Genomic DNA, 12,589 nt, shown 5'->3' on the forward strand with positions numbered 1-12,589 from the left:
TATTTTGTGTATTTGCCGTGCGACTGTCCGCCGTTCGCCAATTTATCGATATCGTTCTAACAGCGACCGACGCGACGTCTCGCTTTAAATTGCCATAAAGCGACAATCAATTACAGTTACGTATCTCCGACCGCTCGCGACCGGTCGGATTGCTCCGTTTTGGCATAATCGCCGACGGTCGACGTTATTTATCGATAGATTGTATTTTACGGCTCAATAACTGCGCTCGCGCGCACCACGCCGCAAATTTGCATGCGTATCCGATCGCTTGTCATGGGCATATCAAATCCGCGATAACGGAGCGGCATATTTGAAGGGTCCGCGATTTTCGCGCGACGCCTCTCGCGATATTAATCTGCCCGTCGAATCGATCTTCCATCCTCCTCTCTATCCTTCCTCAGTAATTATTATTTTATGCGGGTCGCGCATCTGACTCGCCGGAGTGGATTCTGTAAAATAATCACGATAATTGAGCCAAATAATGTATGTCGGAATTATTTGCCGGTGTGTATTAGATCACAGTTGGTCGATAACACGCGAATAAATTTTTAATTGCATTTCGTCGATCGCACAAACTACTTCCTGATATAATTCGATATTAATGTGTGAAACGAAGTCACGCGCGCATAAATGTTTCAACTATTTCGCAACGGGAAAATTGTGCCGATTTCCAAAGTGACAATAATCAACGAATTCGTCAGTGCTGCGGATTTAGAACAACATATAGGTACATGTTATTAAATAACATCATCATCAGGTATACCGTTTTTATTTAATTATTGCCATGTCATCGATACATAATAATTTCAAACAATAATAATTTCCAACAATACAACTATTGATTCTCATTTTGGAAACGAGGTCAATTCCCGGATTAACCTTTTCGTAGAAAATTTCATTTTTAGTAATCAATTATTTCTACGATTTATATATCCTTTTTAAGAGCACGAACGTTTTGTAAAGTGCTGGTTGTTTCATTTTTCTCTCGGCGCATGTGTAATCCATTAGCTGCGAAGATATTGAAAAAACATATGGCTCTTTTAGCGATCTAAAAAAAGGAGTTAAAGTCTGGTAGAAACAGTGTCGGTACAAAACTACCATCTGCCACTTTCGAAGGAAGTCGCGAAGAGAAACGCTTCCGGCGTATCTGCATTACCATTTCTCGTGAACAGCCACGAAAAAAAAGCACAGTCGCGCACAGTCTCGAGATTATCCGCTTTCAATCTACGCAATAACACATTCGACACTTGAACTTTATCGGTGCTCATCGTCGGTAGATCGAGGTCAAGACTAAATAAAACGAGAATCAGAAAATCTTATTGAAAAATCATTGGACTAAAGAGTGCAAGTTATAATTGTATTTAACTTTTACCTTTACACTACGTGAAACTGTAAGTAATGCCATCCAAAACAACCTCATCGTTTACGATAAAAAATTTCAATCAAATGTCGATATTTATGAAATCAAAAGCATGTAGGCGATCTTGTTAGAAGCATTTATATTATATTTATCGCGCTAGCTCTTGGAAAAATCAGAAGTTCATCGGTTACTTTTAGCTATTCGAAATATAATTTCGAACAAGTTATCTTCCGTGTCTCTAGAGGGAACGACAAGTAATCAATATCTTTTACAATCGGTAATTTAAACTCCGTTGCCTGTTTTCAATATAACGATTCGGTAAAGGGAATAAGAGGAGCTCCGTTAACGAAGTTCTCCGGCGCGCACATGCGGTAGTCGGTAGTCGAGGGATAATAATTCCGGTGGTCCCAATAGAGCGCTCGTTCACGCCCCGAGTATGGGAATTTTGACAGTATCGCGCCGCCGATCGGCGGGATCTGACTTACCGGGAAAGTAGCTCTCTTTCGTTCAACAAACCGATGCGTTATAAATGCCGATCTATATCCACGGGACAAGGCACGATCTATCATCCGCGCGAGCACAGCTCCGGCCCGACTCCGTTCCCTTCCTTTCTGACCTGCCTATCGCTTGCTCGTATTGTTTCTCGCGTGATTACCTCCCAACGTCAGAGATCAGCTCGGCGATACAATCTTCGACGACTTTTCCAAGTTCATCTCGCGAGTGTACATGCACCGCGGGCGATCGATAATGCCAATTGAGACGTGAAGTGAAACAGACTAATTGACAGACTAATTGAATTTTTCAGATAAACGGAAAGAAATGGTCTTTATACATGAAATTTCTTAAATTTGAAATTCACTTTTTCAAGTTCTTAAGAATATCGAATTAATGCACGTTTAATCCTTCAGTTAATGCGCACCTATGTCAGTTACGCTCTACAATGACTATAAAATGTCGCTATAGATATCGTATAAATATCCCGTTCTAGGTAGGCTAATAGGAGATATAATTTCCGATTAGATGTAATCGTTACATCATGATGATCATCTGCCATTAAAGTTCCAAATAAAGCGCAATATTACCTTGAAATGTATACAATATTGATCCGCACGGCTGAGCAAAGACACGATTGGACGATTTAAAATAATTACGCGTGCGTTATCTTATGGAAAAATATGGCCACATCCCTCTCTCTAAAGAAACCTTAATGGCGGTTGGGAAGGCGTGTCCATATATAGTCACTGTAGCGTCACAAACCGTGTGCAGTTATCTCACATTCGATACTAATAGGTTGTTCAACTAGATCAGACTTTTTTAATAATCACTAAAACGAATCGAATATAATAATACTGCAATGGCGGTCGCCAAAGTGACTCCAAACTATACCGTATACCGCGAGCGACATGTCTTAGGTACTTGGCAATGTTATGCCAACAAAAGGAAAGAGACGAACTCCGGGACGTTGTTTCGGAATTCCTTCCGGGCATATAGCGAAGCGCGAGGCGATCCCAAGAGTTCGTTCCGAGTGCCATAACACCCAGCACCCGGGTTCTGACCCGGTAAGCACCCGGGCGCGAGAGCTAGGATGGAATCAAGTTGGCCGCAGGCTCATCGTCAGGACAGCGATCTTCAGCCGCCGCAATTTCGCGCATTCGCTCTGCCACGGATTTCCATCGCGACTCTACCGCTGGGCGGGAAGGGTGAGGGGAATGGAGTGGAAGGGTTCAAACAGTGCCGCGACAGCACTCGCCGAGCGCCGGCCGTACACACGTATACACGCACACGCACATACATCGCCATATACGCGTATATACATGTGTGACTGCATTTAGCTGAATCCTATTTGCCTCGGCTAAAATCGCATCGAAGGGAATCCCGTGGCAGGAGTGCCTTGGGAATAGCCTCCGCGCGCGCAGTCATTCCATCCCGCTGCGCTTCTCTCCCCTTTGCCCCCCTGCCGCCTTCCCCCCTCGTTTCGTATCCCGCCTCCGCCGCCCCCGTGGCTCTCCGCAATGGTGCATCGCCGCCACCACCGCCGTATGCAGATGCATCGTTAGCATTTTTACGCAAGGACGTCGCGCCGGCGGGCTTTTATCATTTCCTCGTTTTTCCTACGTCGCGCACCCCCTGTCGCGCCGGCAAAAGGTGATTTAATCCTTCGCGCCCCGGCAGTTATCTGCCGGGGAGTGGATAATAATGTCTGTGAGCCAGAAGTTACCTATAAACACCGGTTTCGCCAATGTCGATTGTATAGTAGCTGATCAACGGCTCGCTAAATATATCATTTCTACTCATTGTATAATCATGAAAGAGCAAGAGTTATAGACGGTTAAATAGTACTTGTTATTGCACAGTTGTGATCGAGAAAAGCACCAGCTGACGAAAGTTTGTCGGTGAGACGGACTATCATCTAAAAAAAAGAGTTGGTTAAGTTCCGGCTTTTTATTACATACCTACACGATCTAGAAAGTGACATTCAACCAGAATTTGCACTGTTCACAGAACACAGCTGTGAACTAGAACAAAGAGTAACTAACTACTACAGTTCATTATTATAGTTAAGATCTAGTAATAGCGAATTGTCTAACAGTACAGTGCTATAGATATGATCTACAAAGTCATAAAACTACAGTCATTGACCAAGCATGCGAAGCGGGCTTGATGCATGAAAAGACACGTGTCCAGCTATTTGTAGATTACGTTATACGAGATTATACGTATGCACGTATACCCTTCGGATAGTAGACGCGAAGTTTCCCCAGTTTCCCCAGTCACTTTAACGAGATACTACGTTTTACACAACAATACGAGTTATTAAACAATCTCATATCGGTGTCGTAAATCAGGCGTAAAGCCTGAGCGATAGCTTGACGTCGCGGAGGACGCGAAAGAATCTCCGCTCCGCGTTTCCGTCGCGCTCGTCGCTTATCGGCTGCATTATTAAAATGCAAAGCGACGAAAGCTGGCGGAGTGCGACGATACAAATCGACGACAAAGGACCGCCGCGGGGGGGGAGTGGGGGTTTGCCGCGAGGGAAAACCGCGCGAAATATTTTAATAAAGCTGTCCGCGATTATTGCGCGCCACCCGCCATCCGACCTGCCGTCTGCCGTAAAACAATATGCGAGGAACCTAACGAATTAAACACCTCGCAATTGGACGCAATTATTTGGTCTCGTTGAAAATGCAATCTGCCGGCGCATTACGGGGGATTATGCGAACGAGCGGGGGGCGGACAGGCGGGGGCGCACGGTCACGCGCACTTGATGTAGAACGCCGAAATGCGCAATTCGCGCTTTATTTCGCGTTCGCTCGCCCGCTCGCGCGCGCGCGTATGGATAATCTCACGAGTCTTCTATGATTTAGCGATATCTCCCTGTTGCACCGACTTTATTAATTCATCCAGTTATTTGCCGTAGACTCCTGTCTCCCTCTCTCTCTCCCTCTCTCTCTCCCTCTCCCTCTTTCTCTTCCTGCTTCTCTTTCATCCGTTATTCCAGTTATGCGCACGAATTTCACGAGTAGCGCACTGCGACTAGCGGTATTACGGGCCGCATCATTTATTCAGCAAACAGTCAGCGCTGGACGCACGTCTGGCTACGGCGAGATTTACCATGCAAAACAATCGAGTGGAGTTGTATGACACTATATCCCCTCTCGCAAGAAGATTTCCGATCTCGATATCTGATTGCGTGTATTCGCCATCAGAATCTCGCCAATCACTCAAACTTCTTATTATTATGCTTCACTTTTATAGTTGAGTTGCGCGAGAATCCGTTCGTGCCCCTGCCAGAAGGGAAATATATTTGAGCACCGCGACACAGCAACCGACCGCGGAAATTTCTCAGCAAACTGCGATTGGGATCCGTGCATTTCGCGCATGTAATTCACATGGCATGCGCAATCAGAGTGATTTTGCTCGTTACATGCCAGTCCCCGTGGACAAACGCCCGCGCCGTGCCGCGCCCGAACGATCTCGGCGCGGCATGCATATCGGATTGCATACGGGGCGTCGCGTCGCTCTCTCTCCGATGCGTATATCGCCCCCGCAAATGGTGGAATTAAAGTCGCGTATCGACCGGTGCGGAGGCCGGAGGGACGGCTGCGGAGACGAGTAAGAAATCGAGCGGAGAGCGGAGTAGCAGTCGTCCGGCTGGTCCGGATGCCCGCGGCTGGTCTGGTTCTAAGATTACGATCATAACGAAAAAGCTTCTCGCTCCCATTGGATGCCAATCTTTCTCTCTCTTTCTCTCCTCCTCTCTCTCCGCCCAGCCTCGCGCGTCGCCGACCCTCCCGCGCCTTCCTTCACCGTCTCTCTATCGGCTCTCTTCTCTTTCACGGCGTATGAGAACGTCCGGCGACGCGGCTCCGCACTGTATAGAGCGTTGCGCGGCGCGCGGCATGCATTATGGAACGAGCGAGCAACGATTCTGCCGGAAAAATTGCGGACACGCGAGACGGACGCGATCTGCAGCCCGACTATCTTCTCTCCACTTACCTATCCACGTAGAGCAGTGTTTCCCAATTTGTTATATGGCGACTGAATTCTTTGGGATACGTCATAAAGCTCGTAATTGCGTCGACTTCAAGAGTCGACCAGAAATATTTTTCTTCTTTTCTAATACCGTTTATTGCGACCCTTGTGCGCGTCACATAAATTTTCATCAGTCCATATATATCTGCGCTCAGTTCATATATATTACATATGTTGCAAAGAAATGACATTAAAATGCCAAGCTTTAAGTTTCGATAATTGATGGCTTGCTTTTATATGCTTACGACATTGTTAGTTTCTATCTCTCTCGTTTTTGTCGTAATAATGCTTATTTGATTTTATAGATATCGCGATCTTTTTTTTTTATCGGACATCATCGTATTCAGTTTTCATAAAAAAAAGAAGCGATATTAGAGCACTCATACGTAATCTACAAGAAGCGATCGAAATAAATAGTAAAAAATAAATAAATAAAATCACGATACGAGACCATAGATCGTTTTTCATTTTTATTTTATTTGGCATTCCGGGAAACGCCATTTGGGAAACACTGACATAAAGATACCTACGTAGATACCGATCTATGCGTTACCCACCTAACCACTCTCAGTCGACCCTCGCGATGCTCGCCGTGGAAGATTGCTTTCCTATATCCCGTCCTCCCGGTTACGACTGCTTTCCATTTTGTAAGAAACGTCGGGAGGTCTCTATAATGTAAACGCGATGTGCCCAATGCTACCAATCACGATCGCATAAATATAAACAGCCGCCCTTTTGTTGCAAAAGCGAACTCCGCGTTTTTTAAATGAGGACAAGCAAGAATTTATGTCCTTTCTTAAAAATTTAAATATCGTGGATGTCATAGAATATTGTAATAATTCAATTTGCCTTTCAAGTTGTTATTATGTTAATTACGTAATAAATCCGCGGTATATTCCGTTAGTAAAATATTTTTTATAGCAATTGACAAAATATTAATTAAAGTGAAATAAAACTGCCTTAATGATATACAATTTACATAATTATTTCCTTAAAAAAAAGACATGATTATTTTTATTAGGTATAATTATTCATTTTATTTATTTATCTAGCAACGTGTCTCATATTGTATAATTATTGTCAAAATCATAAGAGTATTAATTCATCGCGTTTCTTTTATATCTTCGCTGTAATAGCTTTATCACAATGTTCCTTGACATCATAAAAAATCTATCTGGTATAACGCGTTATAATCCCGCTGAGAAATTTAATAACGTCAGCATTACACGCTCCCACCGAAATAAAAATGGACAGAGGGAGCATTTGCGGTGTTCCTTTGACGCCTAACATGCAACGAAAAGCCGAGCGCAAAGTAGCTGCTGATAAATCTATGTAGGAGGGGGATAACCGAGGAATAATGGCGAAGCGAAATGAATGTTTCGCGGCATGGCCGGTAAAAATACGGTAAAAAAGCTTGTGCGACGCGACAAGCGGCGCTCTCCCCTTTCTCTGCAGTTGATTCAGTCAGCGCTCGCACGAAAGAGATACGGCGGGAAAGAGAACAGAAAAAAAGAAGATGAAGAAGAAGCGACGCACCCCCCTATCCCCCGGCCAACATAGTAAAGAACCAGGCCAGAAACTGTCAACGGCTGCGTAACGCTGATGAAAGGGTGGATAGCGTGTAATCCCCGTCGGGTCCGGTCTCCGAAGAGGGCTCCGTCTCCAAATGCGCGACTAACGACGTTTTAAATAAAAAAAAAAAAAAAAAAAAAAAAACTTGGTCGAAAATAACACGCTTTGTGGCTTGGCACAGAAATCTCCTGGCCGTTCACGTGGAAATTGCGCGAACTAGATTACGTCCGGCTCGGATAAACTTTTCTCTCTTTTGGCGTGCCATAAGCGCGTCGGCGGCGTCTCTTTGAATGACGCCTTGTTATTCAAAGAACCATCACCGCCGGCACTCACGTCGCACATGCACACAGTATTAACTTCGAACTATTACGGCGGCGTTGGGATCTAACCGCAGTGCGGACAGCTTATGATATATCCGGGGGAAGTTTTGCGGACCTCGGCCTCGCTATCACGGAAGCGAAGATGATACAGATCGCGTTATCTACATCGATCTGCTCTCGAGCGAGATCATCGTAAGAGGTAAGATAATTTTATAATGATAGCTATTAATTTTGTTATTTGTAACATTAGATTTTCTTATTCGTCAGAAAGCCATGATATGATTTCTTCATGATTTTATGGTTAAAAATAAAATGTGCTCTGTATGAAATTTAAATATATATTAAGTGATACATTCATTTTTTGGGAGGGAGAGAGAGAGAGAGAGAGAGAGGGAGAGAGAGAGAAGGAAGAAACCGTATTAAATATAGTCTAATTAGCTGATGCAAACCGCGACCACGTTTATTCTATAGTGGCGCAAATTCTCTTCGTCGCGGTGAAGATGAGCAGCATCAAAATGATGAGCATGTTATACGGGAACCGCATTTTCGCGGAAAAATTACATAAGGCAATCGCTTCCGCGGGCGAGTCCTCGATGTACCGAGTGTCGTGCAAAATGAGCAGAACGCGTAATGACAGGCTGCCGGCTTTAGTGGGCATGATTGATAACTATCCGATGCGCCGATCGAAACGGGAGAGCCACACACACACACACACACACACACATTACTTATCTCCCGAATGACTACCATTAAGCGCGTTCCATCGCCTATGTTGGCGTGCCAGGGCGGACTTTACAATATTCAAAGAGGGAACTCCACTCGATCAGTAGCACGGAAATAATTATTCTCGATTACTCTCGCTCTCCCTCCTCCCCCTCCCCCTCCCCCCGGCGTTTTACGTACACAAGCGAGACGTCGGCGTGGTTGATTTAAATATCAGTGAGCTTTAATGTGAATGCTCTATACGCGGCAACTATTTCCATTTGCAGTTCTTTGTGTGTCTAAAATAGAAATCAACAGTATAAAAACTGTATTCATGTTTTTTTATCTATTAAAATAATAAATTGTGATAAATGATCAATTTCGCATCGGCGGCCTTGTCAAAATAAGTTACTTAACAGCGAAAATTGAAATTTTTGAATCGATTAATTTTCAAAAGTATAAATTTAATTTTTGAAAGTATCTTTTACGTATTTCAAATAATCTTTAATTCAATAGAAATTTAATTTTCGTTACTTTATTGAATAATATAATAAATGTTGAAACTTCAAAAGCTGTGTGAAAATAAAGAATGATGGTTTCTGTACGATTTCTCATCAGGAATACTATACTGGATTTGCTATCTTTTTAGACACAATGTATTATAAATCATCATTTTTCCAGGTCGTAAACATATTCGCAATCATGATGCGCAAATGCGCATATCTATACTTATTCAACACAGCCGGGCGAGATGACCAAAGGGGATTTGCTGGTGACCGCAAGAAATCAGATATTACCCGATACTGTGCAAAAAGACACTCACCTGAAGGTGGACTTGACCGTTGTTATCGACCCATCCGATGACCATGTCAGCTCCCGCGCGGCCATCGTCCTTCGTGAAACCGAGCCCGACGTAGCCGAGGGTCTTCACTTGGATCTCGAATGTAACGTCCTTCTCATCGGGCGTCCAGAGCACCAAGAAATTGTTATCCAGGACAGCACTGTGCTTCCATTCGACGGAGACGACACCGCTGACGAGCAAGAGGAGAAATGAGCCGACCGCAGTCTTCATCTTTCCGTACGGTGCTGCTCAAAACATCTGAAACAGGAGCGACGCATGCCTGAGGCGACTGTCTTATTTACGGAGGTAATTTATGCTACTTAGAGATGTAATCCGCTTAATGGATAAGAGAACGAGGAATAACGTTTATTCACATAAAGTATTCCGCATATTACGAGGCAAGATATTCCGAAGTTTCTCCAAATACGGAATTTCATGCAAAATTAAACGATTACAAATGACGTTCACACTGCATCATTAATAATAACACAAGATAAATGTGTCAAATATAATTTATCGTAAAATATGATCGTTCGATTAAAAAAAAAACTTATTACTCGTTTAAAACTTTTGCGTTAATGATGGAAAATTTAATAAATATCTACTGCAGTATATATATATATAATTTTGCACCATTAAAAGTTTTCCAGAAATAACGCGGTAATGCAATAAAATGGTAAATGTAGAAAACACAATGTACCTAGTACATGCTTCAGTTGGTTGCATTTTTATATAAAGACAACAAAACTGTTGAACTTTCAAATGAGAGTAATATTGAACATGCTGTCGATATTTTTCTTCATCGTTGCGACGATCGTATTTCGCGTCACCGTTGTTGCCCCATTACTTACGCAACGGACGATTTTCGCTGTGTTTAAACCGCAAATGATCGCTGATGGTGCATGCCGTGTATGTGTATTTGCGCACGCGCATCTACACACAGCGCTTGCTTTCTCACATAATTCGCACGATAGTCGTACGCATCGTATTTTATCGTCCTTAAGCACTGGTAGCGCAGTGGCCATTTACGCTTGCGCTCCACTTGAAATTGTTTCAACCTCTATACGGTCGACTTCGTTCTTTTTCTATGCAAAATACGGTATATCGCGCCAAACGGAAAATAAGACTGCTTTAAGTGGCTCTTGTACAAAAGTATCAGCTATTTCAAATACTCTACTTTATTTCCTACAGAATACATTTCTAATTGTGTAAATTTGGTTACATATGTATTATATAACCTAAATCTTAATTATTGATAATGAAAGTGTAGAAGGAGATCCAGAGATTGCTAAGCATATAATAGTTCGCGCTAAGTTCATATTTTAAGATCACAATATAATGCTATTTCATAATCTAATACAATAATCTTAAACGACATTGTCATGGTTCGACTAATCAGAAACATGAAGCAGTGCAAAACTGATAGTACGAATCTCATTTCAAGAGCGTATCAGATATTCAGAACGATCGAAGTAAATCTCATAAATCTTTATGGAGAATTTTTGTGAGCGAAGTATTGAGAACGCAGAATTTTAAAACAAAATTAAAAAGAGGGGCTGTATCAACAATATTACGACGTCCGACTCGTTTTAGCCGTCAACGCGAAGTAATGCTTATATTCATAGCGTGGAAACATATCCGACGAGTAAGCCGTATACTGCCTCGTTTTCCCAAGTAGAAATACTCATAAATAACGATCAACGTCACGATTAATTTATCCTCACGCCGACGCGGTGGTCGCTATTGCATTTTCAAGAATCAGACAGGTCGGGCTTAATGGACCGCCATTCAACGAAGACGTTATCGCCGATTCCGCGGCAAAAATCGCTATTGACCTCTTTATCGGCGATAACGCTTTATATTGTTTCTTCAGGCATAACGACAGACACACGAGGTGGAGCAACAGAGCTTCGAGGGGAAACGCGAGAAAATTAAGTTTCCGGCGGAATGAATCCGCGAACAAAGAGAATTTCTCGTTTTACAGTGCGCGTGTCTCGAAAAAGGGATGGGCCGGATTGAGGTCGGCCGGGATAGCCGCGCTACCGTTTATTTTGCATTTTCAGCAATCAGGCACGTCCCGCGGGAGAGAGGGGGGAGAGAAAAAAGTCAATTTGTACTTGCGGAGTAAGCGCCTCGCGCCGAGCACGGCACGAGTTAAGGGCGAGATTGCTGTAGAGGCAGCAACTGCGCCGAGCGCACAACACACCATCCTCGAGATCGCAGGTGTGACTAAAATACGCACGCCGGAAATTTTTTGTAGTGAAATTTATTCGATTGAAAATATCGGGGAGAAACGCTATATTCGAACGTTTCAATAAATTGGTAAAAATGGGAGATATTGGTGCATTGTTTGCGCAAATTGTGCAATACAGTTTCTGCTAGGCGACTATAGTATAGTATTATATAATAAATTTTATAATTGAAATATATTTTAACAATGAATTTATTGAAACTGAAATTGGATGGCAGGTCGGTGAAAATTTGATAGCGCGCTAATAATTGTTACAACGAACGCTCAAAATTATCATCTTCATTTATAATGAAAAACAAAGCAGTCCCGTGTAATAAAATCGAACAGAATCGAAATTCACGTGGAATATCTGTTTTTCTTCGAGCGTCACCACAAATGCACTGTTAATGTTTGTTACACAGCTCGTAGCTCACTCTGTGCTACAGCGCTTTTTCCATGTTTTTTTTGCGTTGGTGACCGCGAAAGAGCGGAGATGAGCGCGTTGGTGCGCGCTTCATCGAGATCATCGATCAACCGAAGTGCGGTGATGAAAATACAAAATACTGATCGCGTGCACCTGCGTATCGCGACACGGACGTGCGACCTATGGGCAAGGATGGGAAAGGGAGGGAGCGGGAGATGGGAGTTGAACCCCCGACCAGGAATCGACCGCGGATCTGCAAACGATCGTTTCAATTAACGGCGACAATGGCGTGGTGCATCGGCCGATGCGCCGCAAATAGTAAGCCAATCCGGCGTATACACGCGCGGAAATCATCGACGAGTTCGACGCCAAACACCGACCGCCGAACTGGTTTAATCCCTCGCGATCGTGCGGTCCAAACTGATGTTTATCATGGCGGATATTTGTGACGTAATTGTACAAGTTTAACAGAATTGCATTTTGCGCAAACGAATCTATGCTACAAACAATAGGGTTGCTCGATAATAAATGTGAGAAACATTTTTTTAATCGTAATTTTTTAATCGCTACCGATATATCATGACCAAAACGCGCAATAAGTTAATAA

The 12,589-nt window shown here is 43.3% G+C and overlaps 2 protein-coding genes across 4 annotated transcripts in view; one reads left to right on the forward strand and one right to left on the reverse strand.

The window, feature by feature from the left end:
• Positions 1-12,589, forward strand: part of LOC143896303 (uncharacterized) — a 317,491-nt gene that overhangs the window by 182,108 nt on the left and 122,794 nt on the right. The gene's annotated exons all lie outside the window — the stretch shown is intronic.
• The window catches only part of Olf413 (DBH like monooxygenase olf413), a 196,297-nt gene that overhangs the window by 85,754 nt on the left and 97,954 nt on the right, over positions 1-12,589 (reverse strand). Inside the window, exon 2 of the mRNA XM_077404056.1 lies at positions 9,311-9,586. Coding sequence (XP_077260182.1) covers positions 9,311-9,559 — 249 coding nt within the window. The 5' untranslated portion in view covers positions 9,560-9,586. The remainder of the gene's footprint in view (positions 1-9,310; positions 9,587-12,589) is intronic.

Source organism: Temnothorax americanus, unplaced genomic scaffold, assembly GCF_048541705.1.
Source record: "Temnothorax americanus isolate GAGA-0224 unplaced genomic scaffold, ASM4854170v1 Scaffold18, whole genome shotgun sequence".
NCBI lineage: Eukaryota > Metazoa > Arthropoda > Insecta > Hymenoptera > Formicidae > Temnothorax > Temnothorax americanus.